The sequence below is a fragment of the Berghia stephanieae genome, chromosome 5, assembly GCF_034508935.2.
Source record: "Berghia stephanieae isolate SIO BIC M18660-M18661 chromosome 5, UCSD_Bste_1.3, whole genome shotgun sequence".
NCBI lineage: Eukaryota > Metazoa > Mollusca > Gastropoda > Nudibranchia > Aeolidiidae > Berghia > Berghia stephanieae.
This window is the reverse complement of record NC_088364.1, coordinates 80,053,843-80,078,829: the sequence shown is the minus strand read 5'-3', so window position 1 is coordinate 80,078,829 and position 24,987 is coordinate 80,053,843. Positions and strand designations below refer to the sequence as shown.

Sequence of the window (24,987 nt, the reverse complement as noted above, 5' to 3'; positions counted from 1 at the left end):
TAGCGGGATACTAAAATCACGGACCTTGTGGAAAGACTAGTGGCTTCACTGATCTAAATTATCAACCTCTTAACACCCTCCTTCCCACCTAGAGCAAAATCGTCACATTTGTTACGACACAATATACATTTTTTTCTTATTTAGATTTATTTTGTACATCACAAACTTTGAAAAATGATATTTGTTTAATTAATAAGGACATAATATTGTTTTACATAGAGCTTTTTTGAGTTTAAAGAATCAAATTTTCTGCTGGGTAAGCCTGTCATTTTGGGAAAACATTCAAAATGATCGGTAAGGAGAGAGTTAACCAAAAGTTTTGATATTAACTCACTCAATCATAAAGATTTTTGCTACTTTTCAAAATTGGAAAAAATATATTAAAAATGAGCATGTACATAGATAGATTTATTCAACTACCATTAACATGCACAAATTAAAAACATTAGCTTTGATACTACGCCTATAATTTGTCTCCGAAAAATGTAAGGCATAGGATAAAAGTAACCCGGGTAAACTACGGGTATAGTCGCTGTTAGGGTTGAGTGAGTTAATACATGTTTTCTAGTTCTTCCTGATAACATCGGGGTTTGAATCAGCAGCCTCTTGAGATAATCACTTTTTTAAAGGCCCTTGATTCATCACTCGTCTTGATAACATCGTATCTATATTTTATCCGTATAAAAATAAATAGATATCACACATAAATTATCAGCAGAATTAAGTACACTGAGTGGACAGTCCCAAAGTATATTATTATGTGATTGCTTACTGTCTACCGGATGATTCAAAAGTGAAAGGCGGATGAACAAATTGCTGAAAATGTGGAGCTACGTTCTGATTAGTTTGGTATTCTGCATTAGTCTGTGCAACACACAAGCACCGCGGCATTGTTTCTCCCCTCCTGAATTAACTGTGAGTAATTAAAATTTAATATCTACATTCCAGCATTGAAAAAGGCTTCAAGTAAGGGAAAAAATCAATTAAAAGATACAGACAATGATAGTTTCGAACTCAACCCTCTTTTTCAGAGAACATATTATTAGGATCATTAAATATTTAAAAAAAAAAATTGTGAAAAAATATATCTAGATCTAATAGATTGTAAAATATTGTTTCAATTTATACTTGTATTATACTGCATTATACGTATTTAAACGAAATGTATATATAAAAAATTGAGCTTTATATAGCGCAATATCCCACTAAATGTGCTTTACAAGGGATCCCGGGTCAACAGCAACATTTAACATGTAGGACGGGACATGCCGCCTGTTAGGCGATATTACAATTTTTCGGACAAAGACAACGCTGTTAACGGCCAGGTACTCATTTTACACCTGAGTACGGTGAGAGAATGTGAGTAAAGAGCCTTTTCCAAGGACTCCACAATGCGTGTCATACCACAAGACCACATAGCCGTACGTATTGAGTCAACGACAATGACCGTTGAATAAGCGCTTATCCATGTAATATAACACAGAATTTGAGCCTGAGCTTTCCTAACGCAATATCCACGAAACATGTCTGAAGTCTGAAGCGCTTTACATAGGGTCCATGACAAACAGCAACACGTAATATGTAGAACGAGACCGTTGATTAGAAAGGAGCTTGGACCGCGCTTTCAATTAAAGTTATTCTTTTTTTCTCTAAGAGGGCACCGCTCAATCACATACAATAGAGAAAGTCATGAAGGTTTTTTTTCTTGACGCTAATATAACGTTTGTTTGTTTGTTTTTTGGACAGTAATCAATGTTTTGTTACCAGGTGAACTTTACCCACACCATTTATTTACAAAAAGTTGGAGACACACATTCGTGTTTATATCCTTTGTACAATGGTTCATAATATGAGATTGGAATGGGGTTCGAACTTAGGTACCTGGGGAAAACGAGATGGGCGCATTACCACACGGCAGATACATATCCCGTCATATTTGTTACGATGCAACTGTCACTTGTCTCATCCGGATTTTATTTCTTTTTGCTATAGCTATAAAAGCTTAATATTCTGTAATAGAGTTCATATTGTCGAACAATATTACGTATAGAATGTGTTTGTTGCTTTCTGTTTGAGTAAGAAATGTCTAGTTTTGTGTTGGGTGGGTGTGAAGTTTTGGGGAAAATTTTCAAAATGGCTGGTAAGGAGAGGGTTAAATAAGCAGTGGTAATTTGTGGCAAAAATTAGAGGTGCCGAAATGAGCCAATAAAATAGAGAGAAAGATAAAGTGAGTATATATGTGACTCGTATATAAGGGACTTATATATGAGTGATATTAGTTTATGCACCTTATCCTTCTCTCCGGTAACTTGTGGCAATACGTCATTGTTCTCATCAAAATGGCGAATACAATTTTGAACATAGACGCGCATTTCTATAGAATCTTTATGATTACGGGACGTCTTCATACCCAAAAAGTGTTTTCACGACCAGAATGCTTTAAAATCAATATTTTAATGGGTTAACTTTTCCTTATTTTGAAGGTTGATTATTTTTTAATGTTGACGCTGAAATCACAATCTGTCTCCTAGATGGTTGATTTTCTGATGCTATCGCTAAAATCAATTCTTATGATGTAGGTTTTCTGATGTTGTCGCTAAAAGTTTTTTTTCTTCTTGTTTTTTGTTTGTTTTTGTTGTTGGTTTTTTTTGTTTTGTTTTGTTTTTTGTCATTGGGCAGAGCAGGACAAAAATGGGAAAGCTCAATTCCAAGTGGCGGGTGGCTAAATTTTGATATTGTATTTTTTCAGCATTGTTATATTTATATTAACAGCTGTTCATATTTTTTCAATGTTCTCGGTGGGTGCTTGTGGAGAATTATTTTTTTACAGTTGATAGCTAGTTGCATGTCCCGTCCTACATGTTAAACGTTGCTGTTGACCAGGGACCCCTTGTAAAGCGCTTTGAGCACATTTAGTGGATTTTGCGCTATATAAAGCTCAATTTAAAAAATAATAATTTATTAACAGCTGTTAATATTTTTTCAATGTTCTCTGTGGGTGCTTGTGGAGAAATAACTTTTAACAGTTGATAGCTCGTTTCATTCTGATTCCACTTTGCTTGTTTTTTTGTTTTTTTTTTAAAGTGTCCTGCCTACTTAAGATGTGTATTAAATATCACTAGAATCAGGTAATCAACATGAAAAAATAAAAACCAAACAATCCGACAATACGAGTCAAATCCAGAACATTTGGCATCATTGAATGACATGTTGACCATATATCTAGCATACTCCAAGACCAGCCATTTCAAAATACGGTGAGACAATAAATTATGAAACACAAAATTTTGCGCGCATGACATCATGAGTAATAATACCAGTCTGAGTCCATTTCTAAAGAGCTTTGTTCGATAGTTACTGTAATTATTATTTAAACTTAAACTTTTAAATTGTGGTTGAAATTGCAATGCTCAAACAAACTTCAGCTTTTATATAGAGCAATATCCACTAAACGTGCTCAAAGCGCTTTACAAAGGGTCCCTGACCAAAAGCAACACGTAACATGTAGAACGAGACATAACGCCTGATAGGCGTTTTTTTTCATTTTTTTTTTCCGACAAAGACAATACTGTTAATATCCAGGTACTCATTTTACACCTAAGTACGGTGAGAGAATATGAGTAAAGAGCCTTTTCCAAGGACTCAACTATGCGTCGAACCCAGGTCCTTCCGATTCGAAAGCGAGTGTCATACCACAAGACCACATTTAACATATATGACAGTCGTTCTTGGAATTCATAATTATCTTATATTATCAATTATTTCTCTTTCCAGTTCAAAGGTGCATCGTTCAATCATCATTTGTCTGTATTCACAAATTATATTGGGCAGTATGACGCTCATAATCAAAGGCTTGCCTATAAAGGAGATGAATATAGAGAGACGCTGGACAAGTAATGTATTTCAATAAGGTTTTTTTTTTTTGTTTTTTTAAAGGGTTTTACGGCGCTGGGTGGACAGATGGGGTCAGAAAAAATCTCGCCTGCACCCGGGATCGATCTCGGTCCCTTTGCGTTTGAAGCGAGTGCTCTACCAACTGAGCTATCGGGACCCCTAACATAAATATCACTTTTTAATACTTTGACCAAAGAGACTGGGTACCTTACACTAGATCTCCCAGAATGGAATCCATGTTAAAATTCACTTTAAAATAGTTGAAATGATTGCTAATAGTAAGTGAATTTTAACATGAATTTCATTTTGCGAGAAATTGTGTAAAGTACCCAGTCTCTTTGGTCAAAGTAATGAATCATCATTAATTATCAAAAGTGATAATTGTGTACTTGACATAAATGTAATAATATAATCTCTAATGATTGGTTATAGCGAATGAGATTAGCGGAAGAGTAGCGTCCCTTGATTGGACGTCACCCATAGTCTGTAACGTCAGCGGCGGAAAAGTTATCAGAGAGATGTTGGTCATGTTGGTTGTGCGCATGCGTCTCTCGTCCTCGCGGTTAACTTGCATTGTTTATTTTACTATTTTTTATGATTGCGCTAATGCTAGAAAATTGCTAGTCACCAATAAGATAATGATGCTCTAAAAATAATTAAAAGAAGTAAGTAAAGTTAATGCTTAATCTCATAAAAGTGAGTGGAGCAGGCACTTGTGTTGGTAACAACAAGATATGAAGTGAGTAGAAAAGGGCCAGAAGACAATAGAGAATAAAAATGTTTTCGCGGCGGTGGTGGGGTTTGAACCTGCGACCTTATTGGTACGACAACTCCGCCTGGCAGGTGAGAGCGTGGCTCTACCGTCTGAGCTATCCACGAACACAAAAATATTCGTATCAAACCCAAGTCATATTTCTAAAGCCTTCTCTCACCCACTACTGGAGATCGCCGGCTCGTTCGCGCGCCACCATCGCGAAGTTATTTTTGACCAGCAGTTAAGCTTAATAGCCAATATTCTCAACACAAACACATAACATAGAAACGATTGAGACATTGAGTATGCTCCGGTATATGGGGTGATTTTTTTAATTCAGAAAAGTGAGTGGAGCAGGCACTTATGTTGGTAACAACAAGATATGAAGTGAGTAGAAAAGTGCCAGAAGACAATAGAGAATAAAATTTTTTATTCTCTATTGTCTTCTGGCACTTTTCTACTCACTTCATATCTTGTTGTTACTTAATCTCATAAGCATATTACCTCGTCCCCCTCCCCCCCACACACACACATACACACACGCACACACACACACACACACACACACAAACAACAACAACAAAACAAACATTCTAAGTAGTGATTGACATGAAACATTATGATAATACAGCTGACACTGACCTTCGTAAAGTTATGGCCTGACACTGACCAAAAAAAAGACGTCAAAATGCCAGTCTTTGGCCACAAAAGAAAACAAATCGTGAGTTGAATTCAATAGTTCAACCAATGAAATAACTTGTTTCCTTGAGCTCTACTAACAACAACTCACTAGGCGGTGCAAAAACCAAATAATGACGTCAAACTGCCAGTCCTTTTGGATTTCAGTGTCAGGCTATAACATAACGACGGCTACGCACTGACATTGCAAAAGCATCTAAATCTAAAGTAGTAGTATCGTTCGGCTACACTTCTATGTTCAAGGTAACAATCCAGGTTCTGAAGTCATCATCACATTTGTTGATGGTTTCTCCTGCTACCGGATCAGCACGTTGCCGTCATGCAGGAGCTTGCGTGCCCCAATGACCCTGAAGGTGATACCAGCTTGGATGCAATCGTGCTGGAACAGCAACAAGATAGGGACCAGACGAAGGATGATCCAACCCGGCGTTCAGACAAGGCTTGCCTTTTCCTGACCCACACTTCTGATAATCTAAAGTAATGCGATTCTTTTTTTTTTTTTAATCAATTTAAAAAAAAAACAAACAAACAAACAAAAAAAAAAAACAATCAAAAACAAACCCAAACATTTTTTTTTTCTCTTTCCAGCCATCATTGGATCATCATGCTTTACAAGGAGAAAACTATTTTCGAGATAAATCTCAAAGACAAAACTTGCCACAAGTTCGCTTTCAAGAAGTTCCGCCATTTCGGCGTGCCCGAAAACGCCATCTTTGAGGACGCATATGAACTTGGAGGTCCTGGAGAGTCAGTAGAGGTGGAGGAATGGTATGAGCCCCATTTCTTTGGAGGTATGTTTTAATCATTTTCAAGCTAGTGGGTGATGAGTGCATCTTTGTATTCCATGCATACACATATTAAAACTTTTATCATAAAATACTTTTTATTTTGACCACTTGGATATCTATTTTGTGACATTACGGCGTTCACTTCGCAAATGTGACCTGTCGTCTCAAAACGGTATTATGTCGGAACGAATCAGATGCTTAGAATCCGAATTTAATGTTAAACTGGTCAAAAATATAAATTGTTGGCATTAGCACCCAAAAACATGGTATCCATTCTCATCAATAAAACAGACAAACTCAACACAAGTCTGATATTTCTGGCTATAAATTCAGTTTTCAACATATTAACCAACCCGACTTAATATGGTTTTGAGGCGAAAGGGTCACACGACATGTGTAGGGCAATAATCCTCAAAATTCTGCCCCAGGCGTTTAAAAAAAATGGAATGCTGGAATGGGCACAACTTTATTATTATTATTTTTTTTTTAATTAGCCTGTTATGACACAGGCATATAAGTTATTTTGTTGCTGTTTTGTCCCCAATGTGCTATATCAGTCACGACTGTTCATATCTTTGTCAAGACAAAATACTAAGTCCTTGAATTCAAGTGCGAAGATAGTTCGTTCATCCCGGCTTCACTAATCTTAGACATAACAAAAACTGATATGAATTTGAAAACTGCTACTGATCAATTTTGAATTAAGATCAAATCTAAGAGAAACGCCCACATATACACACACACTCATGCAATACACACACATCCACACACACACACACACACATCCAAACATTCACACGCGCGCGCACAAACACATCAGAGGACAACACGAATCACACATTTAAACCCACCAATATAAACTAATAAGTAGTGGTTGTCACGTATCTCATAACTGTGAAAAATAATTGCACACGAATGCATCCCTGATAGCGTATCAATAAATAATAAGTATAAAATAAATAATAAGAAATGATAACAAAGAAGTTATCTACGATGGACATCTACCAATCATGATCTACTTGTTTCACAAAAATCAATGTTTTGTTTATTCATGTTAACAACGCCACTACCACATTATCTCATTCGTCTGTAGTGTTTCATTCCTCCTGTTTTTGTTGATAAAGGGGAAACCCGAAACGTCCATTTTATCTGTTTTCGTAAATTATTAATTCTAGAAAAAAAAAACAGACAAAAAAAACAACCCCCCTCCACCCTCCCATCCCCCCCCCCCCCAAAAAAAAAAAAAAAAAAACCAAAAAACAAAACAACAACCAACAACAACAAACCCTAACGAACTCGAGTACAACCTGGGAGGATATAATTAATTTTGTTGACAGAAAACAAAATGTTGGATTGGCCTGGATTAATTTGTGCTCTATTTTCTCACGTGAATGCTCAGTAAAGGCTTTTGTAATCTTTCACGTTTAATATTCATTAATGACTCTATAGCAAGTATGATTATATTTTTAATATAAAACATTTCTGATTAGAATTAGAATGGTTATGATCAGTTTAAGTACATGAAGATTGAAACTATTTTTTAAGCAAAACAAAAGAAAGCAAAAAAAAAAAAAATAAAAACACACAATCAAACGAAAAACAACAGAAAAACCACTTTAAAAAAAAACAAACAAAAAAAAAAAAACATCTTTAATAAGAACAAAAAAAAAACAAAAAAAATAAAACAAACAACCAAAAACAAACAAACAAACAACCAAAAAACAAACAACAAAAATCAAAACAAAAAAAAAAAAAAAAAAACAACAAAACAAACAAACAAAAATTATAACCAAAAACTCATTGAATGAATTATTTTTTCTTTATAAACAGGGAAATCTTGGGTAGGTGTGTTCAGCAGAAAGCATTGTTACCCTGTGAGCACGTTTGTGTTCAAGAACCATCGCAATGAGAGCACGACGACTCTGTACAGCAACGTTGTTGAAGGACTCCTGGACCCCGAATGGTTCATTCCGCCAAGCAGCTGTAAACACGACACCTGGGGCAGGCCCAGCACGATGGTCGGCGATCTACATGGCCATGTCGGGTTGTTTTAGTGCCCATAAAAAAAAGATAATAGATAACAATGTGAAATTGAATGTAAGCTTCAACTTAATATAGATAGAACGAAGATAACGTCACAATATTTGTCTGTAGTGTTTCATTCATCCTGTTTTATTGATAAAGGGGAACCCGAAAAATCAATTTTATCTGTTTTCGTAAATTTAATTGAAGCTTACATTCAATTTCACATTGTTATTTATTTATTCAAGCTTCAAGCAGCAACATTTAGATTTTAAAAATATGCGAATTTGTTATCAGTGGTAATCATCGAAATTGGAAGAAAATATCGTTGGTGGTAATCCATCGGTACATTATTATTTATTCGCAGCGTTTGGAAATACAGTAGAAGCCACTTATTAGAGCAACTCCGTTAGGCAGATATTGTTCAAATTACCGGATTCTGCTCATGGCCCTCAAAATTGGAACAACTTACCAAGACACATTTGTAACTATCGTAGTATTTGTAGCACGTAATGTAGTAGTTCTGTGTGTGTGTGTGTGTGTGTGTGTGTGTGTGTGTGTGTGGTAAATTAAATATCATAATTAAAATGATACAGTTTCATTTCAGTTCTTAGTAAATTATTCCTATATCTTATAATAATATAACAGTAACAGTGAGATGATTTACAAGGAAAAAGGATATCATCTAATAATAATAATAATAATAATAATAATAATAATAATAATACTTTATTGCATCCCAAAAAGGAAATTTTTTGTACAGACGTGTTATAATTTACACATAAGATAAAAATACAATGGAAATAGGATGTATATATATAAAAAAGGAGCAGCTCTATAACCAGAGCTGCGCTTTATAATATGAATAATTTCAACACTGTAAAATAGTTAAAACTGTCACTATAAATTGAAAATTGAAAAGATTGCAAAACAAATAAATTAATAAATTAATATTTATATTTTTAAAAAGTAAAAATGAGAAATAATTATATAAAATGATTATTGCTTGTTGTTATAAAGCCTAATACTGGACGGCAGAAAAGATTTTCGGTGTCTCTCTGTTTTCGTTGAAATAGAGAAAGGGCGACCACTTCTTTCTGACATAATAATTGATGGTCTTAGTGGATGATACTGGTCATTTAATATTTTAGTTATTTTATTTATACAAAATTTCTCGTATAAAAGATCTACATCGTCAACATCATTTATATAGCGTTTAATGGATTTTTTAATATTTGAATTTATTTTGTTCCTTTCCACTGCTAAGCAATTGCCTCCCCAAGCTGTTATACAAAATGACAAAACACTTTCGATTACTGCTCTATAAAATAATGTGCAGAGGGTTTTATCTATTCTAAACTGAGAGAGTTTTGATAAAAAAATATGTACGTCTGCACATCTTATGCCTAATTATTTTCAAGTGTTCATCCCACTTGAGCCTGTCATCAATCGTTACACCAAGGTATTTGTAGTGAGGAACTCGCTGGACGAATTGGTCCTTTAATTTTAACGGTTCTATCGGTTCCTTCACTCTCCTAAAGTCAATCACTAGCTCCTTTGTCTTGCTTATGTTAAGCTCTAGGTGGTGGGCATCACACCAAGACACAAATCTATCAATTTCTTGCCTATAAGCCACTTCGTTGCCATTTGTTATGAGGCCTTGAAGAGCGGTGTCATCTGCAAACTTTATTAAAGGTACACTCAGGTTTTGACTTCTACAGTCATTCGTGTATATTGTGAATAATACAGGGGACAATACACAACCTTGAGGAGCGCCAGTATTTGTAGTTATACAGGAAGATTTGTTTTGCCCTAATTGAACATATTGTGCTCTCTCCGTAAGAAATTCGAGCACCCAAGCAATTATATACTTGTTTAAATTCAGACTAGTCAATTTTTGAACAACCAACTGGGGTTGCATTGTATTGAACGCTGAAGAAAAATCTGCAAAAAGCAATCTGCAATAGCTCCTAGCGTGATCTAGATGCCTGTAGATGTTGTTTGTAAACAGCAAAATGGCATCCTCTACGCCACGTCCTGGTTTGTAAGCAAATTGATGACTATCACTCAATGGCATAAACTGATTCCTAATTTTAATAAGAACAAGTTTTTCTAAAGATTTCATGACTATTGAAGTCAGTGCAACAGGTCTGAGATCGTTCATAGTTTCAAGTTTTTCTTTTTTTGGAACAGGAATAATTTTCGAAGTTTTCCAAATTTCAGGGATTGAAACGCATTGGAGGGACCAGTTAAAAATATGTGTATAAATGGGGGAAAGCTGGTGGGCACATTCTTTTAATAGTTTTCCTTTCAATCCATCCGGCCCAGCAGCCTTCCTCTCGTTTAGTTTCGAAAATACGAATCTCGTTTCCTCTTCACTGACCTCAACAGCCATTTCATCTTCCAAAGCCCTGTCTAATTTATGTTTTTCATTTTCAATATCAAATTTGTTTGCTGTGTCGAAACGTGAATAAAATTTATTTAAAGTTTCAATTTCGATATCTTCTGATATAATCGTGGGCTTTGGATTATAGTTAACAGCAGTTTTAAGCCCCCGCCACGTGTCCCGTATATCCCCAGAAGAAAAGCATTTTTCAATTTTATTTTTGTACTTGTCTCTACAACTAGATATTACCCTCTTTATCTCTTTTTGTTTTGTTTTCAGATCTTTTTTGTTTCCACTAGTATAGAGAGTTTTCTTTTGGTTCAATAAAAGTTTTAGATCTTTTGTTATCCAAGGCTTATTGTTAGGATAATATTTTATTTCTTTTTTACAAGACACTAGCTGTTCACAGAATTTTAAATACTCACTCACACAGTCATTCAGCTCATCCACACTATCACATGATTCGATAAAAACATTCCAGTCAGTGCATTCAAAACAACCACGCAAATCTTCACACACACTTCCGTTCCAGATCTGTACACTTTTCTTTACTGGTTTTACACGTTTAAAAACAGGGCGGTAGGTGGGGAGTAGCAAGAGCATGCAGTGGTCAGATAAACCTAATGGGGCACGGGGTAAACATTTATAACTATTTTTAATATTACACAGGAATAAATCTAATGTTTTTTTGTCCCTTGTCTCGCAGTCCACGTATTGATGAAGTCCCGGGAGAGTAAAATCGTTACATTGGTTAAAATCGCCAGTGACCATCAATACGGCATCGGGTGACTTAATTTGAATGTCCTGTATTTCTTTCCTCAAAATATTTTTCTCCCACAAGTACAATTTTTTATCCTTATAAATATACTCACCCGCCAAAATGCCTGGAAACAACAAAAATTTCAATCTTAGAATTAATCATACCATTTGCGCGATCATGCGCTGAATTATCCAACTTGAATAATAAAGCCACAGTAAACATGTTCAAAGCAATACGAACAGCATTTGGGTCGTGTACCCAATAAGTGTGTTTTGTGTTAAAAACAACACTCTGGATGAGCACGGTTTGATTTTATAAGTCAAATACGATCTTATCGACTTTACTACATTCCACGACGAGGTGAGTTGTTTTCATTCTTCAAAACAACACAATGGCAGAAAAAGTGGGCTATAGATAGAATGCGCTTAGCCAAGGAGTTCACAACATTGCCATCCGGAAGTATAACGGACCAACACACAAACTCTGTGTAACCATGAACTTTTATAGTCTGGTTAATACAGTTTAGTGAGAACAACTCACAAACGCGGATGGCAAAAACAATAACAAAGGCCTGAGTGACGTCATCTGCATACTATCTATAGATAGTTCGAAGATGATGTCACTCAGGTCTTTGTTATTGGTTTTTGCCATCCGTGTTTATGAGTAATGCTCACTGAACTGAATTAACCCGACTATAAACGTTCATGGATACACACAGTTTTGTGTGTTGCTCCGTTATTATACTTCCGGATGGCATTGTTATGAGCTTCTTAGCCAAGCGCATACTATCTATAGAAGAACTATAAAAAGCGTTAGTAAATAATAAAACGCATCAAAATTGGATTCAGTAGTCTGATGTCACGCCGCCCGGCAACGGCGGCCATCTTGGTTCTAAACAAAGAAAATCATTACTTTTTATTCTTCATGCTGGCTAGAACTTTTCAGAATGCGTCATTAAGAAGTGACGTTACGACTGTTGAAGAGTATTGGGCAGAACTTTTAGAACACAGTATAGAAGACCATTACTATCAATGCTAAACCTCATGCTCCTGCCTGTGTGTGTATGGGTGTGTGAGGCGTGCGTGTAAGTAAGAGAGGGAAGGAGAGAGTATGTTTGGATTGTTGAAACTGTTATGAAACGTCATCTTCATTTAGATATTTATATCATTTTGATGTTTATATATTATGATTTTATTAATGTATTTTGTCTATGTATTGTATTTTTAATTCCAAACATTGTAAACCAAATGACAAATTAAATTGCCATTTTTTTTTAAATAACAAAGATTATATTATTATTACAAGTATAACTATACATTTGATTGTTTCCCTCCTCTCCCAGCCATGGACAGGACAAAATCAAATTATCTCATCCCAAGACAAAGACAGAAAACGAGTTGGAAAACAGATATAGGGGGATAGATTACACAGCAGTTGGTCCCCCCTGCCCATTATGGGAGGTCAAAAAACCATAACCAGTTAATGAAGCTCTAATCTTGTTCAAATAGGGCAGAAAAGTCGTGACGGCACACCTTCTACTTTTCCGGTTCCAAAATCCTTGGAAGAATGTATGTAACCAGTACTTCGGAGGACTAATGATTAGGTTACAGGTTGAATCATAAGGTGTCATAACAATTTTAGAAGAACACACTCAAATGTTTACAAATCATATATATATGTAAAACAAAAAATAATAATGCATAACATTGAGATCATTTACAAGACAAAAAATATTATCTCCCAAAAATATAAAAATACATTTGACTGTTTCCCTCGCAGCTAGGGTATCCAGCCAGGGCCATTACAAAACCAAGTAATCTCATTCCAAGACAAAGACAGAAAGTAAGTTGGAAAACAGACATAGGGCTGCCAACTATGGGAGGTCAGGAACTCCACCCAGTTTTTTTTCCTTCATGCTTAGGCCATACAAGAGTAGGTAAGAAAGACCACAAAATACAAACAAACGGGAACACGGTAATCAATGTTAATTAAAATATCAAATTTAATCCAACTGATGCCTTATTTCAACAGTTATGAACAATTTTGAACTTCAATTAAGGTCCATAGATTTATCACAATTTCAACACATAATTTACCTGGCTGACCAAAGAAATAACAAAAAACAAAAATAAGAAAACTAACCAAACACAAACAAAATGATAAAAAGGAAAGAAAAAGATACACACACACACACACACACAAACACACACACACACACACACACACACACACACACACACACACACACACACCACTTACGTGTCTTGACAGCACAACAAAAAAGTAGAAAAATGTCCAAATGACTTTTATTCAATAATGAAAACCACTAGGTTGTTAAGTACAATACTCAAATTACAACAGAAAATCGCAATCTAGTTGGTCACAACTCAACAATATCACATGTACATGTATGTGATATTTTTAAGAGCCAACGTTGTACCAAAGTTGAGCCAAGAGGAAAATTGAGATTACGCAATTGCATAGAAAGGGCTATACTAAATGTACATCATTATTATTAAATAACGGTATGATTCATCAGCTTGAGGAATCTGTCATGTCATGTATTGACTGATTTTGTGAATTGTAAGAAAAAAATGGCTTATAATCGTAAAAATAAAATCAAAATGGCTATTGGTTGGAATATGAAGCAACACTTGAATGGCACATCGTTACTACAATATATTATACTAGTTGGATCACATTATTTGGGGCACATAAAGTAGGTTAATCGAGTGACAGGCCCAGGATAAAGGCTTTTTTTGACAGGCAGCTTTAAGTAAAAGTCCAATAAAAAAACACCCCCCCCCAAAAAAAAAAAAAAAAAAAAAAAAAAAACCCAAAAAACCCCAGAACAAACAAAACAACAATATTATTACAGAAAAAAAATGGTATATAAGTAAGACTATAGAGGCAAAATCCACCACGAGTGCCAATTAACACATATTATATGAACCTCTTAAAACTCAAAACTAAAACAAAGGGCAAGAGAATGAACTGAACACGTTTATAAATTATAAATAAAACTGAATAAACAATCACCTTGTAAAATGCTTTGAATGGAATTGTGAACAATAATTAAAGTTCTACAAGACATTCCAAGTTGTAAAATAAGCAAAACAGCAGTACAAAGGAGAAAATCACCATTAAAAGCTGGTTTGAAAAAAAAATTCACATGATGTATCAACTTAATCAGAATGAGTATTCTTTTAGTCTTTAAAGCTTATAGGACTTGCACAGATTAAATTGAACATAAAACTGGGTAATAATACACGTTAAGTAATATTTTAGTAAATGCACAGTATCATAATATTTAGAAATACAATTAAATCAGATAATGATAACCTAAAATGGTCATTTCTGTTTGGAACATTTAGTAAATCTGAAAAGAAACATAATTCTATGGCTTTTTTTCGAAAAAATAAAAAAATACAAAAAAATGACATAAGAATGACTGCATATTTCAGTGTACTATCAGTTTAAGAATTCAGATATGTTTGTTGTTTGTTTTTATGGGTTTTGCGGCGCTTTCAACACATTAAGGTCATATCAGCTCCAGTAAAAAAGGAAGAAAATGGGATAGTAAAAAGTTCTAGAATTACAATTAAAGCACCTCAGAAAAGGTAAGACAAATGGGAATTGGTTCAAATAGGAAACAGATGTAGATTCCAAGAGCACGCTATCATATACTTAGTTTGAGATCACCTAAAAGTCTCATCCAGACACAAGCACAGGTTCCAACTAAGAAGGATACACTCAAATGTTTACAAATCATATATAATATGTAAACACAACAACACAGTGCATAACAGAGAGATGATTTAGAAGACTAAAAATATCATCTCCCAAAACTAACTATACATTTGACTGTTTCCCTCCCAGTTAGGGTATCCGGGTCAGGGCCTGGACAAAAGTAATCTCATTCCAAGACAAAGACAGAAAGCATGTTGGAAACAGATATAAGGTGATAGAATACACAGTAATTGCCTCCCTGCCCACTATGGGAGGTCAGGAACCCGACCCAGAAGAATTCCGATAGTGTCTTTCACATATCAGTTCCTAAATCGTCGGTATCACAATGGGAAGTCTGAAAACTGGAAATCCCTGCTTACCTAACTACCTCTCTCCTCAAATAAAAATAGGTCCTATTCAACCGTTATACTATATTATCTATTGCAATAAAAAATGCTACATGATATGTCTTTAAAAATTAATAATAAATAAACATTTATACACCAAAAAAAAATATGGCCATAATATTAGTGTTTACAGAGAGAGGAGATAGATAGATAGAGAGATAGAGAGAGAGAGAGAGAGAGAGAGAGAGAGAGAGAGAGAGAGAGAGAGAGAGAGAGAGAGAAAGAGAGACAGACAGAGAGAGAGAGAGAGAGAGAGAGAGAGAGAGAGAGAGAGAGAGAGAGAGAAACATTCCAAATGACTTATCACAAAATTGGTATCATCAGACTATTATTATGAGGACACTCTCAGGAGTTAACTCTCTCATGTCAACAAGTTGGAATTGAAAAATAAAAATTCTCCGGTTCCAATTCACGCTGAACACAACAGAGTTATAGAAAAATTGAAAGGAGGTCCTTATTAATGTCATGCAATAAAATTATTCACTAGAGTAGAAATGACATTGAAAAAGTTTTCAGATATGTGACCCTCCGCCTCGAACCGGTATTAAGTCGGGATTTGGAAAACGAAGAAAACCGGTTTTAAAGTGGAAATGGTCAAAATTATCAAATTTCAGTTTTTGGTTGTTTCAGAAACTACAATAATTTTTCTACATGAAAACATAATAATTCAACATAAACATTGACGATAAGTTATATAAATTTCAAGTTTAAAAATGCAACTATCAGTGACACATTCAAAACGAGAGTTGACTTTCTCTCAGAGAGCCACCCTTTCCAAAGCTTAGTAATACCGAGTCTTTTTCTCCACCAATAAGATGTAAGATATCACAGCAAAGGGCGTGTCTTTATCTATCTCAGAGAAAGCATGACTGTTTCCACAATTTCATGGTTCAACCAATAATGAACTTTAAAAACTGTAAACAAGTCTAGCTTTTCCCCTGACAACCTTACAAATGAATGATTCTGATTGGTCAACGCTCATCACATGCGCTGTGGCTGTAGGCCATAATGCTCGGGCGATGCTTCATGACGTCAGCATGCGTGTGTTCCATACGTGTGTGTTTGTGCATTTTGATACACACCACGTGCTTTTATATCTGTGTCTAGCTGTATTGGGTAATGATTGAGGTGGGGGTCCTCCTTTGTCCCTCTTTAATTATTCATGAAATTATAGGATATGCTAAGACTTAATAGGACAACAGTTGCCTAATCTTACACTTAGAGAGATTGTTGTAGGATAAACATTTAATTTTAAGTACAAAAGCAGAATAATAGATAGAGCCTTCAACAATTAATGAACTGTAACGAAAAAATGAAATGGATAGATAAACAGACAGACAGACAAACCTATTAATGGATAAATAGATATGTAGATAGATAGATAGATAGACAGACAGACAGACAGACAGACATATAGATAGATAGATAGATAGATGGATTGATGGATGGATGGATGGATGGATGGATGGATGGGTAGATCGATAGGTGGATAGATAGATAGATAGGTAGATGAAGGGGAGAGAGAGAGACAAACAGAGAGAGGGAGAGAGAGAGAGGGAGAGAGAGAGAGAGAGAGAGAGAGAGAGAGAGAGAGAGAGAGAGAGAGAGAGAGAGAGAGAGAGAGAGAGAGAGAGAGAGAGAGAGATATGTTCGATTTGTCGTGCTTTCTTTGTATACTGAAAGAAAGGAGGAGGGGGGTTCTTTTTAGACAATGAACAATGTGGTGGAACGCTAAGGAAAACTTGAGAGATTCAATAACATGTTTTCATGTAAGTCACTACACAATAAGCCCCACCCCTCCTCCTCAAGCTGTCATCTGACTCAAAATGGAAACAATGCAATGATTGATTTGACCAGCCCATTTCTTTAATTGCAATCTCATTGGTCAATATGTTTCCAGTTGATTGACTTTGACTTACTTTGTAACAAAATGCTTTCTTTAAACTATCCCTACAATTCTTTGCTCCGCCTCCATCCCTTTCTTCATGTCTACCTCATTCTCTCCGTCTCCCCTTTGTTTCTTTCACACATACAAACACACACACACACACACATACACTTATACAGGTTTCAATCTGTATTATATTTCCCTCGCGTCCTCTTAACACAAGCAGTCTCTCTCCCCTACCCCTCTCGCTCCTCTTTCTCTCTCTCTCTCTCTCTCTCTCATGTGTGTCTGTTTGTGTGTGTGTGCGTGTGTGTGTGTGTGTGTATTTTACTCTCTCATTCTCTCTCTTCCTCTCTAATCCTCTTTCTTGATAATTTTTTCCCTGCCCACCCGGCTTCACGTAGTTTCAAAACTGTACTTTCAAATTTCAACCTTCTTTAACTTTTGGCATTTTGAAATCGTATTTTCTCTATTAAATAAGACAAAAAAATTCACATTAATAATTCTTATTTCATTGATTCTTTATTTAAATATAAAAAATTCTTGAAAAAGTGAGCAATTGTCGGCGTTTTTTTCCCAGTGTTTTATTTGTTTTAAGAATATCTTACATAATAATGAATAACTACAAAAGTAATAATTTAATTGTTTCAAAAAATTGTATGTACATTAGTAAATGTATAAGCTAAGCTCATGCCAAATTTCACTATTCTCGTCAAATTTTTGATGTCCGTATCTAAGGAATTATCTTTGCCCATTAATTTAACTGTGCGTGAAAACGGTGCCTCAATTCAAAGTCGATTTTCTTAAAACTTGGTTTTCACACTCTCCCTACTTCAAACGGTCATATCTCGACAATAAATAATCAGAATTATATAAATTTGGTATCAAATTTTAAAGCATAAAATAAGCTGTGATTGGGTACCAAAAACCCAAAATTGAAAAATCCGACTTAATACCGTTTCGAGGCGGAGGGTCACATATGTGATGATCGAGTTTATTGCCTCGGCTATCTCATAGTCTTTCTACCTTAAACAGTTTTCATTGTTTTCACCATTATGTAGAATACAAAAATCTCTACGAACATCTTTCAATTTTCAATCAACCTGTTGGTTTACTTATTTCCTGTCTTTTTGAAGAATGTGTAATTTTGCACACGAATTTTGTTTGTTGGCTTGATTTCTTTGTCATTATGAAAATGATATGCTTGAGAGATATTTTTCAGCAACCGTAACTTGCTTCTTAAAAATGAGATATCTAAAAATGACTGAAAGATCACAACTCAGATAATTATCTGGAACCGTAGACATTTAGACTGATCTATAGCAAATGGTAAATTACTACATTTTAAGAAGCGAGCTGATTATAGTGTTTTTACATCACTTTCCTAGGTTTAGAGTTTACAACCAGGTGGCAACACCAACCACTTTTTGCCAACAGAATTTACAACCAGATGGCAACACCAGCCACTTTTCACCTTCAGAGTTTATAAATTATTTATATTTTAAAGACTCTGCCATATTATCAAAACAGACAGCTTTCAAAAGATCCCTGCCTCAATTAAATTTCCATACACCCATCAGTATTAAAATTAGTATTAGGCTAAAAACTAGTTCAAAAATTAATATTTAACTATTGAGCACAAAAGTGCTATAAATGTAAATTATCAGCAGTTTGTTGATCAGAAGGCATTATTTTGCATAATATTGTTAAAAATGATCACAAAATATTCTAAAAAGGTTTCATATAAGTATCAAATATAAATAATAAACAAAACAAAATTTGAACATCATTAAAAACATATTCAATAGCAATTTACCCAACCTTTTCTTTATTATGATAAAATAACTTTGAGTAATAATGTGATCATTTAAATACAGATGATAAATTTGATATTTCAACTTCAATATAATATCTCCTCATTGTCTACTATCTTTTTTTTTCGCAATAAAGAGGAATGTCTTGAAGAGTCCATTTTGACTTTGACAGCTGAAATTGGTAAATTGCCGACATTATATTACAATATGGATCATGTAATGAGATTTAATCAATTCTTGTATTTCATTAAAAAAGAATGAACATGAATATTAATGAAACGCTTATACCGGTATCTTTGATAGGATAATTGGGTAAAACAAAAATAGTTTAAAATACAATAAATATGATGATACCAAAATATCTTTTATGTTGATGCCTTCTGGTGCAAATATGAATGACCTCTCCAATGGAATGATGAAAATCGAAATAATATCGATGCAAATTTTGATTATCAACTGGTCTCATAATCTAACATACTTTATAATAAAATATAACAAAATAAAATAATGATTTAATCCACATAGAACTAAGTTGATAATATTATTACAATATCAAAATCACAACATTAATGCCAACTCAATCTCATCAATTAAAGACAGTAAGGTACTCATTCTTAGCAATTTTCCCTTTCTCAAAAAATATTTTGTTAAACAACAACAACAAAAAAATTAATAATTCAAATTTCATCAATGCAGAATGACATTGACGACCAAAACTGAAACTGAAAGTAATGTTGATCAAAATTCATCTTTTGTTCCGATTGGTACAGCTCCATTAAAATTGCAATAGTTATCACAGATAAAGGCCCTCAAATCCACTTCTTTGACCTGATAGTACGAGTACACTGTTTCCTCTTCATAATTTCCCATGATTTCTTTACAAATATTTTGAAGCCTGAAATGTTTTAAAATTGAAAATGCATTGAGTATCAGTAAAAATGAATGTTACATCAAAGCAAAAGCAAATAGATTTGTTTGTGATACAAGTTAAAAAACAACAAAAAAACAGTTTCGGTATGTGGCAACCGATTTCAAAACTATTCATATCCAGACGAAACCATTTATAATTAAACTGATACAATCACATGTTTTTCTGTATATGCAGCCTTTGACATAAACTAGTATATTAATGCAAATTTGTGTTAGTAACAAAATTTAAGTATAAACTTGATTTTTATCAAAATTGCTCAGAGTTCACAATAGTCCTTGGTAGACAGTACACTGAAATTGTCTGACTGATGCTTCAGTTTTTAAAACTGTTAAAGAACAGTATCCGTTAACCATTCTGTAATAATAAATTCACCTTTTTGCCCATTTTCCTCCAGCCTCCACCATGCCAGACATATCATTTGCTTTCAGTCCCTCGCCTGACAAATAGTTGACACCCTGTACATTCTTCAAACCGTAGCTGCGAATAGATAATTGTTTTTCGAATCTTTATTTTTTTTTTAATCCATAAACCTCACACAATTGAAACGGATGGACTTACTGAAAATGTATCACTCTTGAAACCTAGGATTTTAAAAAATTTCTGCAAGGATCACTTCATGAATGCTTAGAAGAACATTGTACTAAAATTATATTACTCAATCAATTAATATGAAAAGCAGAAATTCTACATTCATACACTAACCACCTTGAAGTAACACCATGATTTGCATTTAACTGAAATACAAGATGAAATTAAAAATAAAATACAGCAATCAAGAATATTAGAGAATAAAAGAATTACGTACTTTTTGAATTCACCCTCACACACGTCTTCAGTAACTTCAAGTATTTCAGCTTCAGTCAATGTTGCCCCTTTTTTCTTCTTCTTTTCTGCAGCCTCAAACTCCTTGTTAAGCTGTGCAAAACAAATCAGATCAGAACCAATATAATTATGCAGCAACTATAATATTATCCTCATTATGAGTACAATTCTTAAAAACTTTCATCTACCTCTATCAGTTAAATCCAACATGGTTCATAATAGGAAGCAGCGTGGTTCAGTGGTACGGAGTTTGCTTCTTACCCGAAAGGTACCGAGTTCAACCACCCGCTGCTGCGTTGTAAGGCCCTGAGCAAGTCACCTCACCCTAGCTCACTTTGCAGCGCTTCTCTGCGGCTGACGCCTGGGTTATTCCAGTCTTCCCTTTGAATGGACCCTAAAGGCAAATTTCCCTTTGGGGATGAATAAAGGGAATTTTATTTTATTATTTATTTATCTAAAAATAATACAGGATATATTCCTGAATTCTTTTCCACGTACCTGATAAGCTATCGCTGTACAGCCATCACATCTGTACGCTTTGGGCATAAACTGGGATCCTTCATCTTCTGCTGATAATTTGGGTGGTGTAAGCATGACGGTGCCAGGTTTGGGATTGTCTGGATCAAACCCCTGTTCACGAGCAATTCTCTTCAATTCCTCATCTTCCTCAGGACTTGTATATGCATAAGTGCACATTATCAAACCCAAAGAAAAACAACAGATACTGAGTTGGCTCACTATACTTATCATCATGCTGAATCTGAAAAGCATAACAAGAGGCAGAAATATTAGAGCGGTGTTCCAGTTGTTGTGGAAGTCCCCTATGTGTACGATTGTGATGGATTGCTAGGTCACATAGACTTGTCTTCCAACTCATGAAGTATTTACATTCGTAAAATTAAAAGAAAAAGACATGCACAGTCATTTACTCTACTTACTCACTTATCCGAACTAGCGACCACCTGAGCTCTAGCCCTTCGGTCTTGTGCCATGACTTATAAGTTAGATGTCTTTTGTAGTTGTTCCAGGTGACTAACTATAAAGTGTGTTACTGATGCTAGGATTTGGTGGGAGAAATGTGCATCTGAGGTCTTCAAGAGGTTGACATTCAAGCAAGTGGTGTGTTACTGTTTCACTGATTTACTCTACTTACAATGTGTACCATGGAAGGGTATTGGTATGCCGCATATCATTTTGTCATTGAGTAAGAACTAATAACAATCCCCAGCCCTACCACTTCCACTCCACCTCCAGTCTCATTCCTGTGATCAATATTTGTTATGAAAACAATTAATCATTATGGGAGTTGAACAGACCCTGCATAGCTTAGTTCAACAACACTCTGCAGTTGATGCTCATAATGACATCATCGCCTAAGCTGAAAATAGAGTTTTTAATATATGGTTCCTGTATACAGAGACAAACAATCATTACTAACTTCTTCACTTCCAGTGACTCAAAGTCAAAGCCAGTAATATTCTTATCTTCCTCCGTATCTTTATATCTGCCCCTTTAAAAGCCCAATATAATTTAATCCTGATTTGTAGCTTCGTATGGAGACTTTCCACAAGTTCTTGGCAGTAGTGAAGGCCAAAAGTCCCACTTGAAAAAAAAATTACAAAAAAGAAGCCCCCCCCCCCCCCCTCTCCTGAACCCTCATCCTCTATATTGATATATAAATGACAAATAAATTAAAAAATGATAATATAAAATTAAATAACAAAGCGAAGTCAGTGCTAGGAACTTACGGAAGAACAGTCGCTTCGTATTTGAAATGTCTGCCAATGTCGTCATTGCTTTTCCTTTATTTTTACGGAATGTCTACGTACACGGTAACCACCTGGCATCAGGATCTATGTACACGATAACCTGGCACCTAGCATCAGGATCTACGTACACGGTAACTGGGCACCTAGCATCAGGATCTACGTACACGGTAACCTTGTACCGTGCATTGGGAGGGAGGGGTGAAGGTGGCATTGAGCTTGGTGCACAGTAACTTATGACCTTGATTTCTTTCATTCCTACTCCTACCCCCCCCCCCCTTTGTATTTGTTTGTTTGTTCATGTGTGTGTGTGTGTTATAGGCAGAACGTAAGCATTAGCTGGGCTGCCAGACAGCCAAATGCCTGATTAAATTGGTCTAAGAGAGAATCTATAGCTTGGTATTAGACACCCACTACCCGGTGTCTTGGTTTTTAATCCATTAGCCAAGGCCTAGGGAGAGACAAATCCTACATCTTTATGCAAATCGAGCTGAAAGTTTTCATTTCACCGTGAGATGCGAAGGGGAAGGGATGAAACTATGACAAGAAAGAAAGAGAGAGAGAGAGAGAGGAGGGAGAGAGAGAGAGAGAGAGAGAGAGAGAGAGAGAGAGAGAGAGAGAGAGAGAGAGAGAGAGAGAGAGAGAGAGAGAGAGAGGGGGGGGGTATTGGGTAAGATGAAATAAACAATGGGTAACCTGGACGTATATCAAAGGGGTGTTACGGAGGTGCTTTACGATACGTGATTCGTGCAATTTTAACCTCTTAACAGTACTAATACTAACAGCGACACTTATTTTTTTTTCATCCGGATAATAGTTTCCCTAAAGCTACAATCGCATAGCTTGTCTTTTAATTATTACATTAAGACCCAAGATCTGGTGTGAATGTCGCTTTTTATGGGTTAATTGTAATTGTATTGTTTGATTTTTAAAAAAAATAACACACACACACACACACACAGAGCGAGGTCCATCCACTGCTTGTATTGCAGCGGCAAACCAGTTACTGGAGTTACCGTGTACGTAGATCCTGTGTCCGGTTACCGTTACGTAGACACTGCCTTACTTTTATATTTCTTTCTGTGTCAGTGTCAGATCATTGTCATTAGAATTGATGAAAAGTTTTGTCGTTTTAGTTTTACTCATTAATATATCTAGAGAGCTGAGCCGGTGTTACCAATACTTAGCTTCTATAACCAGGACAAATCATTCGTTTGGACAGAAAAATAAATAAAAACTTACCGCTTACCGTCAAAAGCAGTTTAGATTTGAAGATGCATTTGTTTTCTATCAAAAAACATTCGGTAATGGACAATCCTTGATGAATTTCAAAAGTTGTGTTGAAATTATATCCTAATTGTTTTCATTTTTAATTCCTCGCGAAATCGTGTGGGCCCCGTTTCTGTTATCAAGGTTCCGCCTAGCCAGGCAGGGTTGCCAGATAATTTTTGAGTAAGAGACCAAACTAGCTATAGCAAGAAGCCAGATTCCTCGGCAGGAGCCCAAATACCACCAAACCCACCTTAGCCTCGCGAAAACTCTTTAAATTTGTTAAACAATTTAGATAGGATAAGGAAAATTCGTTATTATAGAAGCATTAGCAAATGCAATCTGTGGCGTTAGCACGTGTTGCATTTAGATATTTAGATTGCCAAATAAAATAAGTTTTACCGGTACCAGAGTAAAACGATAAAACGGGGAAAGTCAGAGGAAGCCAAAAAGTTGGTTACAGGAGGCCAAATTTTGGGAGGCCAAATGGCTTGGGAAAAGGCCAAATTTCTCAAATTTGGCCACCAGGAGGCCAAACTAGCAACCCTGGCCCCAGGTTTTTAAAAAAGTTTATTGGGAAAAAGATACGGAACAAAGTGTCCATAGATAGGTATGCAATTTGGTGCATTAGTGCAGTAAAAAGGCCTTTTTTTCTTTTATTCAATAAACTTGACTGCTGGTGGACCCTAGGCCTCTCTACAAGTCCAAGAAATAATACTCACTTTTTCTCTGCTCCAACGAAAATATCTACCCCCTACCGGTCTAATTATTTGTAGCAGACGACAAATTTCTCAAAACGGTCACGTGACACTGTAAAAACAACACAGGAAGTCCATGAAAGCTTATTTACGGCATTTCCTTTGAACCGTGTAAACAACAAAATTTCGTTTTCATTCGACTCAACGGGTCAGATTGGCCGGTATTTTTTAACGAACTAAAGTTCTGAAAAATCAAAATGTTTCTTAGAAAGGTGAAAGATGCTAGTTTTTGAAACAGAGGTAGGTTTTTAAAAAAAATCTTTATATTTTACGTGAATGCATGCTCAAGGCGAGTTGGAC

General features: G+C 35.3%; 2 protein-coding genes across 2 annotated transcripts in view; one reads left to right on the top strand and one right to left on the bottom strand.

The window, feature by feature from the left end:
* Nucleotides 1–713: 713 nt before the first annotated feature.
* On the top strand, nt 714–10,890 carry LOC144973678 (mammalian ependymin-related protein 1-like). The gene is made up of 4 exons (XM_078916445.1): nt 714–915; nt 3,775–3,893; nt 5,936–6,138; nt 7,966–10,890. The coding sequence occupies exons 1-4, from the start codon at nt 805–807 to the stop codon at nt 8,187–8,189; spliced, it is 657 nt and encodes a 218-aa protein (XP_078772571.1). The 5' UTR covers nt 714–804; the 3' UTR covers nt 8,190–10,890.
* Nucleotides 10,891–17,823: 6,933 nt separating this feature from the next.
* LOC144973677 (marginal zone B- and B1-cell-specific protein-like) overlaps nt 17,824–24,987 on the bottom strand; it is a 7,903-nt gene continuing 739 nt past the window's right edge. Inside the window, exons 2-5 of the mRNA XM_078916444.1 lie at nt 21,393–21,654; nt 20,878–20,987; nt 20,445–20,549; nt 17,824–20,036 (exon numbers count right to left, since the gene is read on the bottom strand). Coding sequence (XP_078772570.1) covers nt 19,880–20,036; nt 20,445–20,549; nt 20,878–20,987; nt 21,393–21,647 — 627 coding nt within the window. The 5' untranslated portion in view covers nt 21,648–21,654 and the 3' untranslated portion in view covers nt 17,824–19,879. The remainder of the gene's footprint in view (nt 20,037–20,444; nt 20,550–20,877; nt 20,988–21,392; nt 21,655–24,987) is intronic.

Bases quoted from the DNA above. Each gene is read 5' to 3' on its own strand.
- LOC144973678 (XM_078916445.1), top strand. From the start codon at position 805: ATGAACAAATTGCTGAAAATGTGGAGCTACGTTCTGATTAGTTTGGTA. The intron at 916-3,774 runs GTGAGTAATTAA...TTCTCTTTCCAG, and splicing joins TCTCCCCTCCTGAATTAACT to TTCAAAGGTGCATCGTTCAA. The intron at 6,139-7,965 runs GTATGTTTTAAT...CTTTATAAACAG, and splicing joins TGAGCCCCATTTCTTTGGAG to GGAAATCTTGGGTAGGTGTG.